The sequence below is a fragment of the Lepus europaeus genome, chromosome 4 (genome assembly GCF_033115175.1).
Source record: "Lepus europaeus isolate LE1 chromosome 4, mLepTim1.pri, whole genome shotgun sequence".
NCBI lineage: Eukaryota > Metazoa > Chordata > Mammalia > Lagomorpha > Leporidae > Lepus > Lepus europaeus.
Genome location: NC_084830.1, coordinates 112,445,860 through 112,472,837, shown reverse-complemented (window position 1 = coordinate 112,472,837; position 26,978 = coordinate 112,445,860). Strand labels below are relative to the sequence as shown.

General features: G+C 51.1%; 1 protein-coding gene across 10 annotated transcripts in view; it reads left to right on the top strand.

Annotated features, from left to right (window-relative positions):
• TENM2 (teneurin transmembrane protein 2) overlaps window positions 1–26,978 on the top strand; it is a 979,180-nt gene that overhangs the window by 939,780 nt on the left and 12,422 nt on the right. For all 10 annotated transcript variants that reach the window (XM_062189665.1, XM_062189666.1, XM_062189664.1 and 7 more), the window contains 4 exons: window positions 5,909–6,084; window positions 7,633–7,868; window positions 20,914–21,210; window positions 22,677–24,291. In XM_062189665.1, the coding sequence (XP_062045649.1) occupies window positions 5,909–6,084; window positions 7,633–7,868; window positions 20,914–21,210; window positions 22,677–24,291 (2,324 nt within the window). The remainder of the gene's footprint in view (window positions 1–5,908; window positions 6,085–7,632; window positions 7,869–20,913; window positions 21,211–22,676; window positions 24,292–26,978) is intronic.

Below are 26,978 nucleotides of genomic sequence, written 5' to 3'. Positions count from 1 at the left end.
CCACTTCTGATCCAGCTCCCTGCTAATGGCCTGGGAAACGCAGTGGAAGATGGCCCAAGTGCCTGGGGCCCCTGTCACCCACGTGAGAGACCTGGAGGAAGCTCTTGGTTCCTGGCTTTGGCCTTGCCCAGCCCTGGCCACTATGGCCATCTAGGGGGTAAACCAGCAGATAGAAAATCTCTCTCTCTCTCTCTCTCTCTCTCTGCACCCCCCTGTCTCTCCCTCTCTCTGTGTGTAACTCTGATTTTCAATAAGAGAATCTTTAAAAAAAAAAAATGGCTCAAATGTAGCTTAGTCCACAGGTACAAAGTGAATGGAAAGTATTTACCAGAAAGGGTTCCTAATTTAATGAAAATATGGACATGCTTCATGAAAATTTTTTAAGTATTTGTTTAGAAGTTAAATTGAAATGAAATAACCTTTTTGCAGTAGTGTAACAAATTTTAACTAAAAATAGACACTCTGAAAATGGTCAGCTTAAAAAAGGGAGTCAACAAGCTCTCTTTTTTTAAGATTTATTTATTTGAGAGGCAGAGTTACAGACAGAGAGAAGGACAAAGAGAGAGGTCTTACACCCACTGGTTCAGTCCCCAAATGGCTGCCAACAGTTGGAGCTGGACCAATCCAAAGCCAGGAGCCAGGGGCTTCTTCTGGGTCTCCCATGTGGGTACAGGAGCCCAAGGACTTGGGCTATCTTCTATTGCTTTCCCAGGCCATTAACAGAGAGCTGGATCAGAAGTGGAGCAGCCAGGACTCGAACTGGCGCCCATTTGGGATGCCGGTACTGCAAGCAAAGGCTTAACCTACTGCGCCACAGCGCCGGCCCCACAGCTCGCTGTGACTTTACAGCAGACAGCAGCAGTCACAGAGCAGTCTCACAGTAGCCACAAACATGTACATTACAGCAGATCCGTGCAAGTGTATTTGTTAAAGTCCGCAGAGTAGGGATTGGATTTCCCAGAGGCTGCCACACCCTCCAAGTGTTTCTGCCTGAAGATGGTCACTCAGGCTCCTCCGCAGCTGACAACCACAACAGGACTCACGATCTAAACCGGCTGGTCCTGGTGTTGCAGTGTACATTGCGTGGGAGAAACGAGGTCTAACATCCAAAGGACAGAGACAACAGAGACTCAGCAGCAACCCACCATCACTGGACAGCGGGGCTGCAGGAACGCCTGTGTGCCCAGCATGGCCACCCCGTCACGCCCGGGGAACTGTGTCAGACTTACCGTGCCAGCCACTGAGACTGAGATCTTGCTCCTCCGTTCGCCTCGTCTCCTGTACTTAGTTTCAGTGGGGATCAGTCAGTGTCTACACTCAGAGGCAAAAGTTTCCTTCCTGAGTACCATGGCCCTTCCCTTCCACTAGCTTAGGAGCAGTTAGGTTAGGAAGAGAGGTTTTGTGCATGTGTTTTCGGCCTTTATTCTAAAGGCACTACAGAGTCATCGTCTTTCTTTGAATGGAGCAATGGCTTAGCACTGTATTGAGAGGAGAAAGTCTACACGGAGAGCATGAAATGGAATCGTTTTCTTACTCTCGGTTTAATGTGCTGCTTTTCCTCACATTGTGGATAAATCCCAGTGATGACAGATTCTCCACTGTGAATTCCAATGGCTGTGGTTTCCCTGTGCTTCTTAGGAGCACAGTGCGTACAGAGGCAGCAAGTGGGCGACTTGAACGTCTCAGACCCCAGCTCGGCTCCCTGTCAGGGCTGTGGAGCCAAGAGGCCCGCTGCATTGCTTCAGCCAGGACGGCAGAGAAAGGAGCTGTGCCGGTGTCATTAACAAAACCTGAGGCCGTGAGGCTAAGAGCACTGCCTGTACCACAAGCTTCCAACGGGAGACTTCTCTCCACCGCAGGGGATCGGCCAAGTAGCTGTACTTCCTCTCTCCAGAGAACTTTGTAGGTAGGGAAGCTGGTCATCTGCTGACTCTCTCCACATGGATGTTGTTATCCCCACTTTACAGATCAAGAAGCTGAGGCCCACCGAAGGAAACACTGGGAATCAGTAGTAAAACCCAAGTCAAATGCAGATCTGCCAGTCCCCTGTTCTTCGCATTACACGCAACAGTAAATAGAATCTAGAACCCCACTTTCAGATTCCCTAGGGGAACTGTCCCTGGCTTTTGATGTAACCCAACAGGGCTAACCTGTCTATAGCTCTGGGAGCAGAAGAGAGGAGTGGGGGGGAATGTTCCTAAGGAATCATTCTGGCCCCACTTTGTGGTCAGCCAGGTTCAGACAATTCCAGGAAGCTGCAGCCTTGGAATTGAGATTTTCCCAGAGGTAGACCTTTGGATTCTAATAGAAGCAGCCTGGCCTAGCTACATCCATGGGGGTAACAGGTTGCCATAGCCTCTGTAAAAGACAGTGCGTCGCCGGCGCCATGGCTTAACAGGCTAATCCTCTGCCTTGCAGTGCCAGCACACTGGGTTCTAGTCCCGGTTGGGGCGCCGGATTCTATCCCAGTTGCCCCTCTTCCAGGCCAGCTCTCTGCTATGGCCCAGTCCTTGGGCCCTGCACCCGCATGGGAGACCAGGAGAAGCACCTGGCTCCTGGCTTCGGATCAGCAAGATGCGCCCGCCGCAGCGGCCATTGGAGGGTGAACCAACGGCAAAAGGAAGACCTTTCTCTCTGTCTCTCTCTCTCACTATCCACTCTGCCTGTCAAAAAAAAAAAAAAAAAACAACAACAACAACAACAAAAAAAGACAGTGCGTGAGGCACAGCAGAATGTTCCAGGATCCCAGGATGATAGGAGGGAGGTTGCCAGCCCTTCCGCACACCCAAGTGTTTGACCTTGATCGAGGTACTTGACCTTTCCAAGCCTCAGTGTCCACACCCATGAAGGAGGAGTGACAATGCAAATTGCATAGGGCGGCCACCACAGTTCACTGAGCCAGTACATTCTCAGATACCAGGGAAGCACTTGGCGAAGTCCGACAAAGAACAGATGCCAGTAGGCATTGAGCAGAATGATTAAGCACACCTCGGTCTGCATCCCACCCCTCAGGTGCCAACAGCTAACAGCAGAGTGGACACAGGAGTCAGGCAGGCAGGGACTTACTCTAGAAAAACAAGATTGAAGAACACAGTTGGCACATGCAGTCTCCTCACTGACCTCTGTTTGCACTGGTCCTTTTTTCTCCTCACTCCCAGTACCTCTGGCTCTTCACCTCGTCCAAGACAGAGCCTGCCTTGGCCCTGGGGACCCAGGAAGGCATCCCCCAGGACAGAGAAAGGCTAAAGAGCTCTCCATCCACGTTCAGCTCCTCCTCCCAAGCCAGCAAGTGTGGAAGGCCTGAGTATGAGCACAGATGAAGGGGCACAACTCTGTTTCCGCTGCAGTGGGCTCCAAGAATCAGCAGGGGTTCTGGTTCCTGGAGGCAGGGACAGACTCCTCTAACACTTTCCTTCTTCTCCTCTCCTCCTGCTCCTCTTTGCACTGGGGAGTGGCTTTTGGGGAGCTGGGCAGGGATGGAGCAGATGCAGGAGTGCCCTTTGGAAGTCAAACAGTGCTTGCTAAAGTCGCAGCCAAGGCAGCCTATAACCCTGCAAGGCAGGGGACTGTCCTTCACATCACAGCCACCCCCATACGCCCTCTCTCTGCTTCCTGCCCCTCTGTAATAGCCCTCAGGCAGCTCACTCTCTGCTTCCAGGCGTGGTTCATTTTTGCCTTCTCCATGGAGCGTGAGTGCCATTTTGTTCCCAACCCAGCTCTCCCAGTGCTCTCAAAGGTGCCCGGCACATCATAAATACTTGAATATTTATTGACCAAATGAGTCAAAGGCAGCCTCCAGCCTACGCTGGCCAAGGCCCAGCTGCTTCCATTGCGTTGGGGTTGAGATTCCACTGTTAGATACATAGCTCTTTGTTCCTATATACAGAATTATTCACCCAGGGACCTACACCTAAAGATACTCCTTGGGGGAAGTAAGTAGATCTGTAGGCAGTTGAGTCTTCTTGAAAGCGATTTTTTCACTCTGTGGTCCCCTGGATTCTTGTCCCTACTCCAGGGCTATCTTCCCCAAAAGCAGAAACTCTGGTTCCCACTGCTTCTCTCTTAAGACAGCACAGCAGCCTGTGCACTGCAGGTGTCCTGGAGCTGTAGTGGGGCAGAATTAAAATCCCAGACCCGGGAACTCCTCAGGTGATCCCCACTTGGCAGCGAGAACACAGGGTCCTGTCATTTACACTGCATACCCAGACTCTGGAATTGCTCTCTTATGTTTAAATGTCTTTTGTTTTTGCTGATTAAAAAAATGAAAGTAAGGCCGGCGCCGTGGCTTAACAGGCTAATCCTCCGCCTTGCAGCGCCAGCACACCGGGTTCTAGTCCTGGTCGGGGCATCGGATTCTATCCCGGTTGCCCCTCTTCCAGGCCAGCTCTCTGCTGTGGCCCGGGAAGGCAGTGGAGGATGGCCCAACTCCTTGGGCCCTGCACCCTCATGGGAGACCAGGAGAAGCACCTGGATCCTGGCTTCGGATCAGCGACATGCGCTGGCCGCAGCGGCCATTGGAGGGTGAACCAACGGCAAAAAGGAAGACCTTTCTCTCTGTCTCTCTCTCACTATCCACTCTGCCTGTCAAAAAAAAAAAAAATTGAAAGTAAGGTGTATTGATGACAGATAATTCCTAAAATATGGTAACATCCAAAGAAGAAAACAAAGAGTAGTCAAAATCCCACACAGAAAAAATATCACTACCACTCTAATGTGTATTTTCAGAGTTCCTTCTGCATGTTCTTACCCCTCCCATGGAAAAAAAAATGCTTTCAGTGGAGTATATTTTGTCCTACGCTCTTTCTACTCAATGTGTGTATTTGTCCATGCCCATAAATAGAAATCCATGTCACCAAATGTGATGGCTTCATAGGTTTTGTTTTATGGATAGATCATCCGTTAGTAATGAAATCTCCAGTCAATGGACAAAATATTTAGTTTGTTCTAATTTGTCACTATTGTAATGGCTTCTTTAGACTCCTGAGAGATGCTTTCTACGGTAAGAAGGAAAGCCAAGGGATCCCCTTTGCTTAGAAGGCCTGGGTCACAGTCTAAAGGCTTTCTAGGGGAGGTATTGCCCAGAGTCCTGGGGTAGAGACACAGGGCTGGGCTCTCATGCTCCTGGGACTTCCTGCTCCGAGTCTCTCTCTCCTGGCATCCCCATCACACACACACACACACACACACGTGCACACACACGCGCACACACACACCGCAATCCAGCCATCCAGCCATCACTGGAGCTCCACTCTTGGCTTTCAGACCCTGGCAGAACTTGACTGCTCTTTCCACTTCTCCCCAGAAGCAACATCTTTCAGATCTCTGCACGTCTTGAGCGGTGATCGGAGTCCATGCAGCCAGGCCACGCTGACCTTGAGTCAAAGCATGGAGGAGGCGTTTGGCCAAAGCCTACTGTCCCAGTGTCTCTGAGGCGCCAAATGGGATGAGGTTGTACCCTTGGGCTCAGGGCATGATGGTTTCAAATGACAGGTTTCTGTTAGATTGGGCGACTGGTGGGAAAGAGTGTGTTTGTTCCAAAGTTCCATGACGAAGCTGCTGTTTTGAGAAGATTAACTTGATGCCTTTGTGGAACACAGGAAGAACAAGAGGCACTCAGAGCAGCTGCTTAGTCACATTTGGGAAAGCACAGTTAAACAGACCCTGCTGGAGACCAGGCAAAGCGTTTTTGCTGAGTTAGAGTCAGTGAGAGCCGTGGGCGATAGAAAGCAGCAGCTCACTTGCATTTCTCAGGGCAGATTGGATTCTGAGACAAGGGGCCTCGGTGTGATGTCCTATCCAGCAACCGCACCCTCCAAGCACTCTTTCTCTGGCCTCCAGGTCAGTCCCTTGTATGGTTCTGATGGTTACAGCAGCCTTCAGCCCTCAGGACCGTGTTTCTTTCCTCCAGCTATGACCATGAGGGCCGCCTCACCAACGTGACCCGCCCCACGGGGGTGGTGACCAGTCTGCACCGGGAAATGGAGAAATCCATCACCATTGACATTGAGAACTCCAACCGCGATGATGATGTCACGGTCATTACCAACCTGTCTTCGGTGGAGGCCTCCTACACAGTGGTACAAGGTAGGCCCTTACCCTCCACTCCCCTACGCCTGGACTCACCCCTCTCAGACCTAAATGAAGCCAAGCCCCAGGATGTGAGTTACCCAGCCTTTTATTCAAATGTCCATAGCAAACAAACAATACAAGAAGGCCATCTTGCAGAAACTGATTTAATCAGAAGCAGGTGAATGTCATGTGCACCCAACCAGATGGCTAGACATTTGTAAATGTCTACATATCTGAAAATGTCCATTTCAACCCCCACCAACTCTCTTCCTGCTCTACCTTTCCATCACTACTACTGTCCACCAACCCACCATGCAGAGTTATCTTCTCAAAGGCCAGTAAGTAATTTCTTGAGCCCATCACAAGATTTTGGTTTTTGTTGTTTCATTCTCATTTTCTCTTTCAGGCATTTCTTTGTTGAGTTGGTTGCCCTGGGATAAGCAATCTGTGGCAGTCTCTTGCCAAGACTGGAATCTCAAAGATTTCTAACCACCCCATGGTCATTGTGTTGTCAGACAAGCCATACAGTCCCAGACAATCACAGGGGCTGGCAAGCAAAGGAACTGTGTAGATTAATTTTTCTTTTAATTAAGATATAATGTCGGTGGGCTAGCCAGTTGTCAGGGGATAAAAGTGTCCTCTCAGTAGATAAATGGTGACATTTCTGGACTATTATCCAGCGACAGAGCCTATTTCAATGCCTCTATTTCTGCTCTGCCAAGTGATTAATGATATAGATTCTGTCCTTCTGCATGACGGCTGGTGGCACAGGAGTGGCAGGTACACCTTTGCTTGCTACCCCAAAGGCTGATGTCTCGGAGGCCAGCACAGCCCGTCGGGAAGCAACACATCTGGGAAAGGAGTCTCGGGCTCGCATTTCCTTCCTGTAACTTTCCGATAAAGGAAAAGGTCATAAGTCTGATTGACTAGTGTAGATTCCACTCGGGAAGATAAACACACGTTATCGGCACTCTCTGGCTCCATGCTGCTCTCGCTGTTTGGGTCTCCTGAGTGGAGATGGCATCGTGGTGGAGTCAGCAGCAGCAGGAGGGAAGGAAAGCGGCCTTTATCTCTTGATGTTCTGGAGGAATCCAGGGCTTGCTTTGCACTGGATCTGACCTCTGGTTAGACCATCAATCTGGGGCTAGAGAGTAGGCAAAGGGGGTGGAGGGAATTCAAGTTGTTTTCCTTTCGTGTATTTTTTTTCTGTATAAGCTAAAATATATATGTTAAAGTTCAGGAATTTGATTGACACAAATTGTGTAGGCAATAGACATCTTTAAATGTTTAAATGTACTATTAATAGTCCTGAGTGCGTAAAAGAAAAATATCATGGCATAATTATTTCTGGAGTGCCACATCCTAATAATGTTTTTCTTCCCATGGATCAGTAGCATCTCTGCTACTTACCTTCACGTTGTGTGTGTGCTAATTGAAGGCAGCCCTAGACTGACAGCTGCACAGTACCATGGAAACCTGTAAAAATAGGGGTTCTATCCTCTCCCGACTAATAGAGTGAATAATTTGTTTCCCCACCCCCTACCCCTACTTACATTTTTCCAGATCAAGTGCGGAACAGCTACCAGCTTTGTAACAATGGTACCCTGAGGGTGATGTACGCGAATGGCATGGGTGTCAGCTTCCACAGCGAGCCCCACGTCCTAGCGGGCACCATCACCCCCACCATCGGGCGCTGCAACATCTCCCTCCCCATGGAGAACGGCTTGAACTCCATTGAGTGGCGCTTACGAAAGGAACAGATCAAAGGCAAAGTCACCATCTTCGGCAGGAAGCTCCGGGTGAGTGGCTCCCCACAACTTGTTAGCACAGAAGGGGAGGAGGCGCCCCCTGTCCTCCCAGAGCTGCACATGGCCAAGCTCTGTCATCCATTTCTGCCCTGGAAGACAGGTCCTCCCCTCAGACAGTGGAAGCCACGTCCCTTGGGATTCCTGTCCTGGGGAAAACAGTCTCTATTTCCCGGGACTCAGGAAGGCAGCCGTGTAGCTGTGGGGGTTTCCCACACACGGCGCCTGGAGACGGCGTTGCTCTTCCTTCCACGCTTGCTACCTTCCACGCGTGCCATCTTCTCCCCCAGTTCTCACCGGAAGGCCAGTTCAACAAAGGAGTGGGGTCCAGTGCCTAGCCTTGCTGAACACCAGGACAACAAAACATTAGAAATATAGTCCCTAAACCCAAGGAGTTGACAGTGTGGGCCAACAGGCAGCTACAGGAGACGCACAGGAGAGGAGAAAAGACAGCTGGGTATCTTGGGGGAGAAGGGATCCCAGAGGAGGAGCCCTGAGTCCGAGGAGGTGAAGGGAGAATTCCCAAGAGGAAAACCAACCAAGCCACACCAAGAATAGTGACCAGCACGAGCCACCCACATTTTGCAACCTGCCCCAAGCTGCATCTTCTAAACACTAACATAACATTGACTGAGGGCGTTTGTGTTGCAAACTCGTGTTCAGTGCTTTACCTGTGTGATCTTATTTGAACCTTTTCAGCAATCCTGTGGGGTTGCCATTATGACCTCCATTTTTCACGGAAGGAAACAAAGGCTCAGGGAAGCTAAATAACCTGTCCAAGGACACAGTGGCTAGAAAGTAGCCAAGCCAAGACTCAGCCCTAGTTCTGTCTCTCTGTCTGGCTCATTGAGAACCGCCACGCCACACAACTTAATGTTCAGCTCCCCTGTCATCCAGGTCATCCCAGTTCTGCTCACGTATCTGTCCCCATGAGGGATCATTTCCTGCCATCAAGCTTACCTTTCCAGGGGTGCCAAATCCTGGGGAGCCCAAATACAGCACGTAGTTATAGGATGCCTGCGAAGAGCCAGACGCTCCACTCTGCACTGAAGATACACTAGGCCACTTCAAAAAGTTCATGGAAAATGAAATTAGAAGACAAGTTTGGGTACAAAATTGTCTGAGGTCCATGCATAGTTTTTTCTTCATGTGTATTTTCCATCAGCTTGTTGAAGACCACTCAGATGGCCCTCAGAGCAAAGGCCCTGCTCCTGCAGGTTATATTCCAGAGTGGGGAGAGATGGGAGGAAGGGGCAGATCATTAGTAGACTAATAAATAGGTAAAATAATTGCAGGTCCAAACCATGTTAGGAAGAAGGTAAACAATGGAACAAGGTGGAGTTCAGCAAGTGCTTTGGAATCCCTGGGGAAGAAGGCTCGGCTTTGGCAAAACTTGGGTCATAACTTCTGCCTTGGGACCGGGGTGGGCTCCTGTCGCCCGGGTGACCTCCCTGCAGTCAGGCCATTCCACGTTAAGATTCTACCTTTGTCTGGTTGGAGTTTAATTCTCCACATTAGGTTATCAGCACTCTCCCATGTTTTTCTTCCTGCACTGGTATCTGCAAAGTTGCAAGCTGCAATATCTTTCTAAAGACAAAAATGGAATGAGATTAGTAGCTAAATCCTTAATGACTGGATTTCGGGGCTGTGTAATTGATTTTTGATACGCTGCACTGTAGAAGTTGATTATAAGCAGTAATCGTGCCTTTTCTCTGATAAATCAGTTATGCATTGGACTAAGTTTTCAAAATAAAAATAAGTGTGGTCCTAAAATAAAATGGCTATAGTCCCAACTCTGAATGTTAACAAAATCTTAATAATAGTACTTGTGGTAATTAGCAGAAGTTAGGCACGCAAGTCTTCTAACTGAATTTCTGTCAGGGTTAGATTTGCTGGCATCATGTTTATGCAAATCAAAACACAGCTTTATCTATCAACACCTCAACATTTAATTGTCTGGTGTTAGTTCCTGTAACAATAATCACATATCCATTTAGCTCTCTTAAATGAAAATCACTATGAGATTATAACAGGTTGAGTGGACTGAAAATGTAATTTGAAAATGAGGGAGAAAGCCTGGAATTTATTTGCATCTCATTTATTTTAATTCACTTCATAAACTGTGTCGTGAATGAAATAAAAGCAACTCCTGGAAATTTCAGGGGAGCACTTGGAAGAAGGAATTGAGGGGAGATCAGGTATGATGTGGATTAAGGAACTTTGGGACCTCAGAGGACTCGGGAGCCCACAGCAGGGACTTCCCAGTCCCTAACCAAAGGTATCTGTTGGCCCCCATGGGACTCACAGGCTGGTTCAGCCAGTGGTAACACAGATTTGGCATTGCTTTCCACACCAGCTCCGCTGTTCAATGGAGCTGTGAAAGTTTTCTTTCCAGGCTCGCTCGCTCTCACGCGAGCGATCTCTTTCTCTCTCTGTCTACCTCTGCTTCTCCTGTCTCTGTGTAAATCCAACATTCCAATAAATAAATCTTAAAGAAGGAAGGAAGGAAGGAAGGAAGTTAGTTAGTTTTCATTCCAAAGAGGCTCACTGCGTGCCAAATATCCACCCAGCGCCACAGGATGAGTAGACAGCAGAAAGATTAGGAACACTGAGTGGAGGGGACAGTCAGTACAGAGACGTTATCTTGGAGGGCAATAGCGCAAGGAAAGGGAAAGTTGAGTGTATCAGTGGGAAGAGGAATGCTAAGACCAGGTAGCAAACGGACCGTGAATTCTCAGGGGGTCTCATGGGAGTCAGGGGGGTCTGCATACACAACAATGGCGTGCTCTTGTGATCCTGCACGCAGCCTCCAAGGCCGTTGTAGGAGGGAAGGCAGTGTGGGTGCTTGAAGGGGCTTCATGAGCAAGCCCAGACACAGCATGCATCATCTCCACCCCCCTCTGGCAAGAGCAGCCTTGGGTACCCTCAGCTTTATGCCAAGAAAGTATAGAAAATGCCATACCTGAGATGTTTGTGATCACACAACAGGGTCTCCACCATGCTTATCGGTGTCAGGGTTGACAAGGGATGAGGAGAGGCTTCAGAGAGGAGTTCGAATCAGTTCTGAAGAGCAGTGGGAATTAGCCAGGCGAAGATATGGGGAAGAGGTGGTTGGTCAGAGGGTGTTTCCTGTGAAAAGCCTAGAGGCCAAAGGGGGAATGATATTTCAGGAAACCTTGAGTGTGGCCAGAGAGAAGGTAGATGTGTTACAGTGTGGGGTACAGACACAATGTGTCCCTGTTCAAGTCCCCACTGCTGCATGTCTGATTCAGCTCCCTACTATGCACCTGGGAAGGCAGCAGAAGATGGCCCAAGTGCTGGGGCCCCTGCACCCACAGGGGAAACCAGGAGAGATTCCAGGCTCCTGGCTCCCTAAGTTTCAGTTCCCAGCCATTGCAGCCATACAGAGAGTGAATCAGTGGATGAAAGAACTCTCCTCTCTCTCTCTCTCTCCCTTTCTCCCCCACGCCCATGTCTCTGTCACTCTGCCTTTCAAATAAATAAAATAAATCTGAAAAACAAAAACAGTGTGTTGTCCAGAGGCTGCACAAGGAAGGGGAAATTATACCAGACTGACATTTATCCTGAGGACAACAGAGAGCTGTACCAGCGCTTAATTAGCAGAGTGATGTACAGGGATGTGTAGCAACAGAAAGAGCTCTCTGGCTTCCTCAAATGTGGAGGAAGACAGATTAGATGGGAGCAAGATAGGAGGAGAGGGACAGCGAGGAGGCTGCTGCATTAATCCAAATGAGAAACTAAATCGCGAGCAGGAAGACAGAGAGAAGCAGGAGGGAGAGAGCGGAGAGATATATCTGGCACACACAGTTAACAGGATCCGGCCACTGGCAGAGTGGCTCAGCCATGCTGACTTTTTGAGGGGCCTTCCTCATGCTCAGAGACTGAGAATGGGGGACCGTCCCCTCTTTGTGGGTTGCCCTGCTGGGCTGGGTAAGGGAGAGAGGCTGGGAGCTAAAACCTAAGACAGAAGTGGGAGATTCCAGCAGCCTCATCTCTGTCCCCTGCCAGGTAGAAGACACTGAATGAACTTGAAAAGGCAACCATTTAACCAGCATTAAATTGTCCTTGTTCCCCCAAGGAGAGCAGGGAATTTGGAGAAATTCTGTATGGCAAGACTCAGGGCCTCCTGCATTGTAGCAAGCAGCTGTCCACTCCCAGAGCCCTGTAAGCATTTGGGAGTGTGGCCAGGGGAGGGATATAAAGGTCCAAAGCTCTGAGCAACCTTAGGGTTCAGCAGGATCCAACGTCCAGGAGTAGCTGTCATGAGAAAACAGCGCTCCGAGAAATTGTAGCCTACATGATGCCCTTTTTTCCCAGAATCCTCCAGAGACATTCCTTACTTAGCAGGTGGAAGTGTCAGCAGCTCTCCCTCATACACTGGGGGCAGGTAAGGGAGCTGATGGGGGGCCCAGGACCACATCCTTCCACCAAAAGCTTCCCAGCCCTTCATCCCTACTCAAACTCAGGTAGGGAAGATTTCCTCTGTGCCACCCAAGGACTTCCCAAAGAGCCTCATTTGAGGAGTCCTCTTCTCTTCCTCCTCCTCTTCCTCCTCTTCTCCCTCTCTCCCTCCCTTCTAGTCCTTTCTCTGACCTTCCAGAAACATAGGGAGCAGTTGCATCGTAGCCTCTGTAAACTGCAAACACAGCGACTGTGTCACCCCTGGACCCCCAGTGACAAGCACCACGAGAAAGATGTGATTATGCCCTCTTGAGGCTCCTATTGGAAATGCTTTGTGTAGAAATACTCCTCCTGCCCCTAGGAAGGTGCCGGATTCGCAGCACATGTGCCTGGATGTGCCAGAATCTTCCTGCTGCTGAGGGTAGGAGGCATACCACAGCTGGCTTAATAGAAAGGAGCATGCATTGTCTCACCTCGTGGGCCACAAGAGAGGAGCAAGACTCCATGACATCATCGGGTTGACATTGGGTTGACGTCATCAGGTTGATGTTGGTTCTGTCTCCCCCATCTCCCAGCAGACTTCCCCTTGGCAGTTGGCCTAATTTCCTCATCCAGAACACCTGTGAGCTCTTCACATTTGGCAATCCGGCCAATGTGGCCAGTAGACTGCAGGCTTAGCGAACCCAGAAGAAAGAGGAAGGACTCTCCCCTGGGCACCTCTATTTTTAAAAAATCCAATGGAAGAACTGTGATGGCCTAGAACAGATGGAGTCCAGGTCCCCAATCCAATGACTGCTCAGGGGGATGGGGCTCTGTGATTGGCCAGGCCACAGACCCACATCCACACTTGTATTTTGTGATAGGGCTCTCTCTGTAAATCACATAAGCCGGGGAAGCGTTAGCGATGGGGCCTGCCCGTGCCCTAACAAGGAAAGAAGAGATACTGAGTTAAAACTCTGACACCTCGGGAGCAGTCTGCATCCTCCATCCCTCCAAACGCCTGCTGGAGGACCTGTGGGAGCACTATGCCTCCCACCCGCTCACCCAGTCAGCCTTTTCTCTAGGCCTTTGGAGGAAAGACCTGAAACCATTCCCTTCTGTTAAGATTTACACTTCGGCTCCTTCCCTAAAATGGGTTTTGTCCATGCTTCTCCCTGAAAAGTCAGGTGTACAGCCTCACCCTAGGATGCTTCTTCCTGACTGTGATTTCCATAGAGATTGCCGAAGCAAGAAACAGCCACAGGTATAGGTAGCAGAACAAAAGAAAGCTTGCTTCCCAGGCAGTCTTCCAGCATGATATTGGTACAGTGCTATAAGGATTCCAGGAGAAGTGGGAGTTAGTCATTTTGTTTTGGTGTCTATGTGATTAATACGATATTGCAATTACATGTTGGCATGTGTGCGTTTGCTTTATGTGGCAAGTCACAGTGACACAGGCGCACGCTAAGGGCAGATGTGCAGGTGTGCATGTGAGCACACACACACGTGGCCTCAGTTCTGCACGGAGCCCTCTCACCTACGTGAAAGCCATAGTGAATTTTTTCCTTTCTATCACAATGCGTTCCTTCTTCAGTTGACTAATACCTTATTTTTCAAACAAGCACTATGCTCTTGTCACTGTCCTAGTTTTGGTTAACAAAACTCAACATTATGTTGTAAACAGCATTTCATTATAGGGAGAATAGCATTTGTACAGATAAAACAATGGGCAATAAATTTAATAGTGGTTCAAATAATGCATTAGTAGGGGCAGGTATTGCGGTGTCGCTTGGGACTCCCACATTCCGGATCAGATTGACTGATTTCAGTTCCAGTCTGGTTTTCTCTTAGTGCACACCCAGCGATGAGCAGTGATGGCCCAAGCACTTGAGTCCCTACCACCCATGTAAGAGACTTGGATTGAATTCCAGGCTCCTGGCTTTGACCTGGCCCATCCCTGACTGTTGTGCCCATTTGGTCAATGAACTAGCACATAGAAGACATATATGACATATATCTCTGCCTCTCTCTCTCACTCTTCCTTTTACATAAGTAAACAATAAACACAAAGGTAAACCTCTACAAAGCATGAAGCAGTGAATTCCCCAAGGAAATATTACTTTGCGACAGACGGCCAACTTACAATTTTGAATGGCGCAGTCAGTAGGAAAATGGAAAAGCATCATGGCGCTTACACCTTAGCGAGGGAAAGTGATCATCATAGAAGTGTACTGGTAAGGTAAAGCAACAGGTGCTGTGAAGAAAAATATAGGGTAAGGATGACAGGGGACCTGTGATTTAGGTGAAGGCTACACAGAGAAAATGATACCTGAGCTGAGAGCGAATGAAGGATTGGTGGGAATTTTCCAGGCATAGGTGGGAGGAGTGGCTTCCAGGCCAAGGCACAAGCATGTGCAAAGGCCCTCAGGCAGAAGAGACTATTGCGTGTTTTCTGAGCAGAAGTAGAGCCAGTCTGGCTGGGATGAGCCAGCTAAGGGCGAAATCCAGGGACAGGGCCTTACTGGCGCTGGTGAGGATCTTAGGAATACTGAAGTGCTGCACAGACTGGCTGACCCACTGATGAAGGCAAAGGAGCATTGGTGTGGCGTCCAGGCTGTCTGGCCTCCTTCTTGGCCGCTAGGAAACCCATGAAGTGCCTGGCTCCAGGAAGCTGGAGTTGAAGAGTAGCAAGCACAGCCCATCCAGGTCACCTGGGTTGAGTCTACATCAGATGCCTCCCTTCTCTGCCATATCCTTACCAATGGGCCATCTCCCTGCACCTGAGTCTTCCCAGCATCACCTGAAAGCTGAATTTCTCTGTCTTTGCAGGGCCCTTGCTGGCCACCTGGGCTTTCACTTGTTAAGGTCCCCACCTGGAATGTTCCCCCCCCCCCCGCCCCTTCTCCCACGCTCACCTGGTAAAGTCTTCACGTGCCCACGGAAGCGGCCCTTCCTCTGGGAACCCGCCCACGTCAGCCCCTGTTCTGACGTTGCGTCTCTCCCCTCCCGGGGTTCCTCCGCTGTGTTCACTCGCGTTAGCTGACTCACATTTGTGGTTGTTGGCTCGTCCGTCTTCACTGTCCTCTGACTCTGAACTCCAGAGGGCAGGGGCCGTCAGCCTCTTGCTGTCGTAGGACCAATCACAATGACAAGCACATAGAGGGAGCTCACCAGGTAGTGAATGAATGAAGTTGAAAGAGGGCACTGTGAGCAGCCTCTCCCTCCCACTTCTACTCATTTCTGGTCCCAAGAAGCTTCCTGAATGAAAGCCTCAGATATTTGGGGACCCCAGGGGAGCTGGCCACATTTCTGTCCTTGGTTTTCCTTATTAGAACTTGAGATTATCAGAGTTGGCAGGGTCCGTATCCTCGGGTTGGGCATCAAGCATCTTCCACATGACAGGGATGCTAAGAAAGTCCTTGCCACCACCAGCACCCCCACCAGGCTACCACAGATGGGGAAACTGAGGCTTGAACGGTGACGTCCGGCTTCCAACCGTCGCCCCCTAATCAGTGTCAAGACTGTAACTCAAATTCGGGTCTTTCTACCTCCTCACCTTCCCACCGTCCAAAACAGCAAGTCATCCAAAAATCATGTTTGCTTGAGGAATACATTATTTAATGTGTTTGCAGAGGCGTACCCTTCTAATGATGCATTATTTAAGCTGATATTAAATTTATAGCAGGTTGTTTTGTCTGCCCAAGCACTGATCTCTACACAGGTCTACATAGCTGTGTGGGAGCTGGGGAGAGCAGCCTCTTAAACCCCAGGGAGCTGACCCAGACCGGAAATGGAGATGGCATCCAAGCCAGGCTTTCCCTCCAGGCAGGCATTCCTGCCCGTCAGCGTTGCCAGGCGTGGAAAATCTCACGGCTCCCCTTGCGAACCTCCGTGAGGCTGCCCATCCTCCATGCAGAGCGGGCCGAGGGTTCTTCTGGCCGTCTGACTGCAGTCTCTCCTGCTGTGTTACAGTTCTGCTTCCTGGAGGGGATCCAGCCCCGTGTAATTTCCTCCTCCAGTTGCCCCCGTCCTGGCCCCTGGGGCTGAGTTCGAGTCACCAGTTATAGGCCCAGCCGGGCCATTTCCACGACAGCGTTTCCTTTTCTCCGGGTGTTTTACGAGCCTCCCTGTGACAGGCGTGGGCTTGGTGAGATGAAAACATAGTGGGGGAAAAAATTCCACAGGGAAAACGGCTTCCCAAAGCCTGCCCTCTGCAAAAATAAAAACCGTGCTAAAGAGCCGACTTTCATTAACTGGGGAAGCCAGGCTGAGGAAAATGCCCGATAATTAAAAATAATGGCTTCCTTGCAAACACAAAATTGTATTAATTTAAAAATTGGTTTCTCTATCACTGAATTCCTACCGAGCCGGCTGGGAAGGGAATTGTGCTGATCCTGGCAGTGAAAATAATTCAAAATAACTTTTATGTTCTCCAGGAAGCCTCAAGGTTAATTTAAATATTGCTAGACTGGTAATTTAATTCAAAATAAGAGAACAGTGTGGCTAAATTAAAGCTCCTGCGCACTCTCAACCGGGAATGGGGGGTGGGGGTGGGGGAGCCAGGTAGCCACCAGGGGCCGAGCAAGCCTACTGGCGTCCCCACTGTCTCGCACCCCATCGCTCAGGCCCCTCCTCCTCCTGGAAGACACCCTCTTAATTAAGGCTACGCGATTCCATTACACGAGTGACCTGAACTCCGTGGCTCAGCTTCCAGTGCCTTTATTTTATTTAATTATTGGAAGGACAGGGCATTTTCATAGAAACCGCACCTTTCAAAAGTTAATTTGAACTCGTGCTGTCACGGAGTCTGCTTCCCAGGGACGCGGTGAGGTGGGGAGTAGAACTCTCCCTAAATTGGCCCCGACTAATGGTGAGTGTGGGTCCTTAGCTGTTGTTTATGGAGGGTGCTGTTGGTAGGCGAGGGCTTGTCGGCGCCCAGTTCCAGCAGCAAGCTGACCGGCGCAGGTTGCCATCCTCTCCTCCCTGCTCGCCCACGGGGTCATTCTTCATGAAGTCTCAGCCTCTCCCACACCGGGAGAGCTGATGGCAGTCATGATTGTATAGATGACCCACATCCCACTCCCTACCGGGATCCCACAGTGTACTCCATATGCACACAGATATTTGGGTAGCAGGGTACTTCAAAAAGTCCTTGGGAGGTGGAATTAAAAGATTTTTGTTTGGTGCAAAGCAAATTCAAAATCTGTGTCTACAAGAAGACTTCAGAAAGTTTGTAAATTGTGTATGAAGACAGCTTCATGAACCTCAAGTTCTTTGCCCCAAAATAAGCTTACGTTTTCATTCCGTTTTTCACAGGCCCCTTGCATGCACACACATATGATTGATTATATTAGACCGCATACGCCATGTTGGTTTCTCCCACGTAACTAAATATCGGGCCTTGTATCACCCTGAATTCATTTTAACCAAGTGGATGCGTCAGGATCACCCGGGAGCTTTTGAACGTCACCACGCCCCCAGCCTCTATTCCCCAGAGCTTGGGGGGGAGGGGGCTGCTTCCACAGGTGCCGAGTTGACCCAGCAGCAGTGCGTTGCCAGAGCAACCCTAGCGGTTCAGAATTGCAAGCCGGCCGGAGAAGCCCTGGGCCGGGTGACAGCCCCCTGGTTCCAAAGGCACCCAGGCTGGGCATGAAGCTGGCGAGTGCTGGCCGGGGACTCCAGCTCCAGCTCTTCCTAGCCTGTCAGAGCCTTGTGTGTACAATAGGGACGGGAATGGTGCCCGCCCGGGAGAGCGAAGCAAGGGCAGCGCTGAGAGCAGCAGGGAGTCGTTGAGGGTGCGCTGGCCGTGCTGCTGCTGCTGCTGCCCGCCCCTGCTGGCCGGTGCAGGCTCCAAGCCTGGCACTGGCTGAGCTGGAATGGTCAGGGCCTGATCAGTGCACCAGGAACCCTAGGATGCAATCAAAGAGAAGCAGGAAGGGAGAAAACAGGGACAAGGAAGCAAGATGGGAGACAGATGGCCAGGAGCGTGAGAAACAAGTGAGCTGGTGGGGACTCTCCAGCAGGTGCCTCCAGGAACCCTGCCCTCCTTCCTGAGAGAGAGAGAGAGAAAGAGAGAGAGAGGTCTTCCATCCACTGGTTCACTCCCCATATGGCTGTGACAGCCAGGGCTGAGCCAGGCCAGAGCCAGGAGCTTTACCCAGGTCTCCCACGACAGTACAGGGGCCCAAGCCCTTGATCCATCTTCTGCTGCCTTCCCACATGTATTAGCAGAGAGCTGGATTGGAAGCAGAGCAGCCGGGACTCGAACCAGCACCCATGTGGGACGCCGGCACTGCAGGCAGAGGCTTAACCCGCTGCGCCACAGCGCTGGCCCCAAGCTGAAATCCTTTGACACATGGGTCTGAGACTCCTGGTGGCTTCTGCAGCTTCCCAAGTGAAGCACCTGTGACAGCCAAGCAGCTGTGTCCAGCGGGAGGGATCTCTGTGCATCCAGCGTGTGCTGTGCGCTTCGGAGCACGCGCCTCCGACACTGACAGCATTCACGCTGAGGTCCGTTGAAAACCTCCTCCCTCGTCCTTGGTCGTCCGCACTGTTCCTCCCAGGGGCTGCGGTTCGGTGGCAGGGTCTCCGCTGGCCGCTGAGCCTCCTGCTGTCCCTAGAACTCCCCACCTGTGTTCCTGCCTCCCTGCTCTGCTGCCTCTCTGTTCTAGATGCTTCTTCAGAGGTGGCCTGTCCTTCTGTGTGGTGACTCTGTGGAAACTGCAGTCTTCCAGGGAGACTCGTGGTCCTGGGTTCAAACCCCACCACCCCCCCGCTGCCGCTTGTCTGGCTCTAGGGGACCCCTCTGGAACACGTCCTACTTGTGTTGTGAGAATTAAAATAAGATCAACTATGTAAATACCTAGCATAGCACCTGTCAATGCGTTAGGGGCTTCTATCAGTTTAGAATAGTTTCTAGGCTGGCGCCGTGGCTTAACAGGCTAATCCTCCGCCTTCCGGCGCCAGCACACCAGGTTCTAGTCCTGGTTGGGGCGCCGGATTCTGTCCCGGTTGCCCCTCTTCCAGGCCAGCTCTCTGCTGTGGCCTGGGAGTGCAGTGGAGGATGGCCCAAGTGCTTGGGCCCTGTACCCCATGGGAGACCAGGAGAAGCACCTGGCTCCTGGCTTCGGATCAGCACAATGCGCCGGCTGCAGCGGCCATTGGAGGGTGAACCAACGGCAAAAAGGAAGACCTTTCTCTCTGTCTCTCTCTCTCTCTCACTATCCACTCTGCCTGTCAAAAAAAAAAAAAAAAAGAATAGTTTCTAGTAGCAGAAATAGAAATAGCAGGACCTTAAACAAGAGATAGGCTTATTGTTTTCTTAGGACCCAAAGCGAGCCTAGAGGTAAGCAGTCTGACTGACCATGGGAGATGCCCGGATCAGTAGGGATTTAGACTCTGTCTTTGTGTAAGTATAAGCCAATCCTGGAGATTTCCATCCTCAAAGCTCGCCTCATATTCACAGGGTAAATGCTGGAGCTCCAGCCATCACATCCACATTTCCCTTGAGGAAATAAGGAAAATAGGAAGAGCAAAAAGTTACCCACCTGTCATCTGGCTCAGCTGCTGTTAAGAATACTTGCCAGTGGTCTCAGCGACCAACTATCACTTACATACAAGTGCTGCTGCAGCATTAGGGCAAGGGGGGGAGGAGTCAGACGGCTCTGGCATCTTCCTCCTGCCTGTTGACCATCTTCCCTGCTCGGCAGCCACCCCGGGGACCAGTGGATTTGCAGTCAATGATGTTGGAAAAGTCTGGGCGAGTCTGCCTCATTCCACTCACTCCCAGCCATGCGCTCAGGGCGGCCAGGTCTCAGGAGCCCCCTCCTCTGCCCCTCCCCGGAGTCTGGTGTCCCAGCTCAGCATCCTGGGACACACGGTCTCCTCGGATCAGACCACATATGAAATTACGTCTGGGTGTGGCCCACGGCGCCTTTCAAACTCCCCTTGCTTGGGGTCCCCTGGGCCCTCCCGCTGAGGTCTCCCCTCCACGTCTTGCTTCCTTGACCGCGGTGAGACTGGTCTCAAATACAAAAACAAAGGAGACTTGGGAATGAGCCTTCACACCAGCAGGCCTTTGTGACATGCAGATCTAGGAGCCTCCCCACTCCCCAGAGGCCTTGGCGTGGGATTGCCCAAGAAATCCCAGCACCTGCTCGTCAGGATCATTAGCTTCCCAGCTGACGGGATGCCCAGAGACAATTCTGGGGTGCAGATACACAAATTACCTTGCCCTCAGCATAGCCGGGCAGGGAAGTCAACACCCCAGGGCCCAAGGCCGTCTGTGGCAACAGCAACATCCACACAGTTGTCAACAACCACACTTTCAGCAACACGATGGCACTCCTGGTAATTGTGCAGTGCGCAGCCTCGGTGACTGTTCACGGCAGACATACCTAGGTCAACATCTCCAACCATCGGAAGCCTCATTTCTGTATTCCAGTGCCCTAAGCGTATAGGACCTCTTCTATGTGTGCTACAAGGATAACGGGTTTAGTAAGCGCTCCTGTAAAAGTCAGGGTAATTTCTCCCTCCAGCGAGCACTTACTCCTTGCTCACACCAGCCGAGGGCTCCGCTGAAGCCCGAGCTGGCACCTGGCTAGGAGTCTTTTAAACCAGGCCCGTTGTGTTCCCCCAGGTCCACGGAAGAAACCTCTTGTCCATCGACTATGACCGGAATATTCGGACAGAAAAGATCTACGACGACCACCGGAAATTCACGCTGAGGATCATCTACGACCAGGTGGGCCGCCCCTTCCTCTGGCTGCCCAGCAGCGGGCTGGCGGCTGTCAACGTCTCCTACTTCTTCAACGGGCGCCTGGCTGGCCTGCAGCGGGGAGCCATGAGCGAGAGGACCGACATCGACAAGCAGGGCCGCATCGTGTCCCGCATGTTTGCCGACGGCAAAGTGTGGAGCTACTCCTACCTGGACAAGGTGGGTGCGTGAGCGGCCGCGCCCTGCCGGCGCCCCGCGTGCTGCGGGGGTGGGAGCATGCTAGACAGTCACTAATGACAAAGGCGAAGGATTGTCTGATTTTATTCCAAAGAAAAAGTGCCGCTGAAGCGGACAGAATCATCCCGCCGGCCGGACGGCTAATCGTTACTTAGGAATTGGAAATGTAGTGATTCATTTCTGTCTTGCCCTAAATTAAGCCGTCAGGGAGGGGAATTGCGCCGAAGACTCAAACGCTGAGCCCTTGGCTGAAGCGGCCGGCAGACCCTGCGTGTCAGTCCACGCGCCTGCAAGGGTCCGATGCGGGACCCCCACTGGGACAAAGGTCAGCCTGGAGTGGCAGTAAAGAGAGGTCCCTTCGGGGCCCATGGCAACGCTTCCGTAGGCTGCCCTGGTCCTTTAACCATCGGAGAGGGGCTCGCTCAGCCTGAGCCGCTCACCTGGCCTCCCTGGTGCAGGTCCGTTTCTGCCCTCTGGCCAGATCCTCACAGTACGAACTTACAGCCAGAGCTGCTCCGCTTACCCCGCCTGTGCCCCGCCCTGCCTGGGTGCTCTCACATCACACCATCGAATACTGCGCTAGTCGATGGGGAGGAGGGAGGGCATTTCCCAGTTGCCTCTAGTGGCGGCCATCGTTTTCCTGAAGAATCAGAGATTCTAGCTGATTTCATCTCTCTAGGAGCGTGCGAGTCAGGGGTGGGGAATGTCCAGCCAGCGGGCTGTATAAGGCCCTCAAAGCCATTTGATCTGCACCTGCCAAGGCAGCCACAGGCAGCACCCAAACCTCAGTAAATCCACAGCAGGCTGATCTTTAGGTTGATGATTATCCATGGCACACAAATGATTTTATATATATATACATACACACACACACACACACACACATATATATATATATCCCAGTGGCCCGTTGCCAGAAAAAGTCCCCCACCCCGATCTGCATGAAAGGTGTGCTTTCTCTCTAGATTTAATGAGGAGTGGCAGAAACAGTGTGTGTGTGTGTGTGTGTATGTGACACTTCTCTCCCTCTAGCCAGAGACAGAAATAGCAAAACAATCACAGGAGTCCTTGCTGGTGACCCTGGTTGCAAATTCCATGCGTCTCCTCTCAGCCCTCCAAGCCCTTGATCCTCAGCGTATGGCCCAAGCAACAGCAGTGGTCCCTGGGAGCTCATTAACATAAGCGCCTTCTCAAGCCCCACATCAGACCCACTGAGTCAGAATCGAACTTTGGACAGGAGCCCTGGATACCTCGGTACACTGCTGGCAGTCACCAGGAGGCACGAGGCTGGGTGCACCCAGCGGGCTCAGTCTACTTAACCTCTGGTCTAAGCACCCCCTCCTTCAGGGTCACGAGCCGACCCTTGGGGAAGTGGAATAAGTTCTGGGAATGTGGTTGCTTGGTCCTGCAGAGCTCACTCGCGTATTCTCTCTCCCTTCCCCCTCCAGTCCATGGTACTCCTGCTCCAGAGCCAGCGTCAGTATGTGTTTGAGTATGACTCCTCTGAACGTCTCCATGCTGTCACCATGCCCAGTGTCGCCCGGCACAGCATGTCCACACACACCTCCATCGGCTACATCCGCAACATCTACAACCCTCCCGAAAGCAACGCATCCGTCATCTTCGACTACAGTGACGATGGCCGCATCCTAAAGACATCCTTCCTGGGCACCGGGCGCCAGGTGTTCTACAAGTATGGGAAGCTCTCCAAGTTATCGGAGATCGTCTACGACAGTACCGCTGTCACCTTCGGGTATGACGAGACCACCGGCGTTTTGAAGATGGTCAACCTCCAGAGCGGGGGCTTCTCCTGCACCATCAGGTACCGGAAGATCGGGCCCCTCGTGGACAAGCAGATCTACAGGTTCTCTGAGGAAGGCATGGTCAATGCCAGGTTTGACTACACGTATCATGACAACAGCTTCCGGATTGCGAGCATCAAGCCCGTGATAAGTGAGACGCCCCTTCCTGTTGACCTCTACCGCTATGATGAGATTTCTGGCAAGGTGGAACACTTTGGCAAGTTTGGAGTCATCTATTACGACATCAACCAGATCATTACCACCGCCGTGATGACCCTCAGCAAGCACTTTGACACCCACGGGCGCATCAAGGAAGTCCAGTATGAGATGTTCCGGTCCCTTATGTACTGGATGACCGTGCAGTATGACAGCATGGGCAGAGTGATCAAGAGGGAGCTCAAACTGGGACCCTATGCCAACACCACGAAGTATACCTATGACTACGATGGGGATGGGCAGCTTCAGAGCGTGGCTGTGAATGACCGCCCAACCTGGCGCTACAGCTATGACCTCAACGGGAACCTCCATTTGCTGAACCCAGGCAATAGTGTGCGGCTCATGCCCTTACGCTACGACCTCCGGGATCGGATAACTAGACTTGGAGATGTGCAGTACAAAATTGACGACGATGGCTATCTGTGCCAGCGAGGGTCCGACATCTTTGAGTACAATTCCAAGGGCCTCCTAACAAGAGCCTACAACAAGGCCAGTGGGTGGAGTGTCCAGTACCGCTATGATGGTGTGGGACGGCGGGCTTCCTACAAGACCAACCTGGGCCACCACCTGCAGTACTTCTACTCTGACCTCCACAATCCGACTCGCATCACCCATGTCTACAATCACTCCAACTCAGAGATTACCTCACTCTACTACGACCTCCAAGGCCACCTCTTTGCCATGGAGAGCAGCAGTGGAGAGGAGTACTATGTTGCCTCAGATAACACAGGGACGCCCCTGGCTGTGTTCAGCATCAATGGTCTCATGATCAAACAGTTGCAGTACACGGCCTATGGGGAGATTTACTATGACTCCAACCCCGACTTCCAGATGGTCATTGGCTTCCATGGGGGACTGTATGACCCCCTAACCAAGCTAGTCCACTTCACTCAGCGTGATTACGACGTGCTGGCAGGACGATGGACCTCTCCGGACTACACCATGTTGAAAAATGTGGGCAAGGAGCCAGCCCCTTTCAATCTGTACATGTTCAAGAGCAACAACCCGCTGAGCAATGAGCTGGATTTGAAGAACTATGTGACAGGTGAGGACCTTTTTGCCTTGGCTAGGGAGTGGTTCTCTGTGGGGTGGTTGTCCTGGTAGATGGTTGGGTGCTTGAAAGGCCTTACATCTGATGGTGGGAAAATCCTGCAGAGCTATCAACCCAGGGAGTGCAGCGGACAGGAGTCCTACATCTAGGAAAGTAGAGGGACAGTGGCAGAGAGAAGTCACCAGGTCTGTTTGAAGATGTCATGACCACTTTCAAGTTTCAGTTGAAACAACTTAAAAAAGCCCTCTATCCTTCCCGATAGAGGAAAGCAGCCTAAGAAGGGGGCAGGGAGTAGGGGGAGAATGGGACTCTGGCGTCCAAAATATCTGGTGCAAATTCCCTATCTTCTGTCTAAGTCACGGAGCTTTGAGCTAGCCGATCGGTCTCTGAACTGTGCTTTGCGTCTCTGTGAAAGGGCACTGGTATTGCCACCCCATGGAGTGAGCACGAGGAGCTCGTGTGAAGTCCAGCGCTGGCCCTCAGAGTGGGTGTCCGTGAAGTGGCCTCTTGTGCTCTGACATCATCATTGCTGGTGAAGCAGTGGAGTTAGTGCCCGCACTCAGGTGGCTGAGCTCAGCTCCTTTTCCCTGGAGGCTGCCCTGCTGAGACACGTAGCCAACGGGTGACAGTGACACAGAACAGGATGAGTGAGTCCCTGCTACCCTAGTAGAGGACTGCAGAACATTTGTGAGAAATGCAGTTAAAAGATAAGCTTATCGTAGTGTCAAAAAATTGGAATACACACATAGTGTTTTTTTTTTCTGTTTTTTTTTTACAACATTTTTCTTGAGCATTTTGAGGACCTCTCATGTAGGTGTCCAGGTTTTTATTTGAAAAGCATTTGACATCATGATACCATGCTAGAATTTGGGGATACAAGGGTAAATATGATGAACACCCTTCTCAAGAGTGTGTGTGTGTGTGTGTGTAGATGAATTCTAATTTGGAAAAGTTGCCATAAGGTAAAAGAACCTTGGGCCTGAGGAAGAAATGGGGTCTCAGTTGGTAAAGTGGGTTTAAGGCTGAAAGCAGATTAGGAATAAAAGCCAAAAGAACATACAAAGCTTACAGAGGGGTATGGGAAGGAAAGTAGATGATCTACTTCCCTATGATAATGAGAAACTTGTGAAATAAGGGTCCCTGTCCCCCCATGTGTCCATTTATCCATCATCTACTTATTCATTCATTCACCATGTATTTGTAGAATATCTGGCTTGTACTAAGTACCAGCAAGGCAGGGGAGAGCAAGATCAAGTCCTCGTCCTCAGGGAAATTTACAAGGAAATCAGGATGGATGGATGGATTCATGGATGGAGGGATGGATGGAGATACAAGTGATAGATATTCCCAAAGAGCTTGGGCCCCAAATCAGGTTGCTGGCCATCAACCAGGCTGGGACCACATGATGAAGAAACAATGGGGATCCCAGGACTTCAAGCCACCAAGTTCAGGAAGCTCACAGCTTTTTGGGCAGGATCGTGGAACCATCAACACTCAGATGACCAAGGTCACTGTCTGTTCACCGAGACAGGAAAAGAAGCAGCATGGAGCATAGTGCTGCCCTCAGTACCCCACACTGCAGAAAGAGACCGCCTTAGAGATCAGTGTGCGGCCATGCAGTACTTCACTGACAAGCTCCTGACCCCATGAAGTTGAACCCAGCATCTCCATACAACAGTGCCTTGTAAGCGTAGAGCTGTGGCCAACCTAGTCCCTCCCACCTTCATCCAGGGGTCTTCCCATGGTATCCTGCCAGTCTTTCCAATGGCTTAGCATCACACACACACACACACACAGAGAGAGAGAGAGAGATCATCAGATAATGATAAGTGCTTTAAAGATCAATAAAGTAGGATAAGGAGTCGGCAGACTGATGGGAAGTGTCCCCTTCGTTTAGAACATTCACAGAAGGCCTTTCTGAGCTGGTGACTTTTGAACAGAGGTCCTCATGAATTGGAGAAGGGAGAGGAAGAAGATTCTAGAGAGAGGACTTGGTGTGAGTAGCAAGGCAGACCAAGCCTAGCTCAGCCGTGACAGAGAATCCTGCCCCAGCCAGAAGCTGCTGTCCTAGACCTGTGCTTGGCCCTGGATCCCCTAGAGACAAATGCACCAAAGAGAAAACCCACAGAGTGGACTGAACAGATGCCTCCTGCTGCCAGGGCCCAAACAAAATCATTCCCAAGGCACAGTCAACCTCCCTGACCCCCTCGGTCACTTTCCTGCTTCCCCAGAAGAGGCAAAAGCAAATGAGCAGGGTTTTCTGACTGGCAGGAGGGCTTTCCTCATACCAGTGCTTCACGGAGACTCCGTAAATGGGAACCAAATCAAGCTGAACCAAGTCCAACCAAAGTGAATCCAGAAACCATTAGAAAGAGTCTGACATAAAGGGTGGTGTCAGAGAGGCAGCGTGCGGAAGGCCGAAGTGTGTAGTCGCAACTGAGAGAAGAGGGTCCTGGTGGAAAAGGGAGCCCGTCCAGGCACAGCCCGCCCCTGCTGCCACCTGTTGTCGAAGCGCTGACCCTTACCGAGAGGACCGGAGCAGAGAACACCACGTCGTTCTCCGCTGCTCCGGTGTTGGCTCATCGTGTGCCCCAGTCTAAATTAGTCTTAATTTGCCACTTAGGAGACTGGCAGAGTGGTTGAACTTCCTGCTCACAATTTAAGCAGAAGAGGTAATTAAG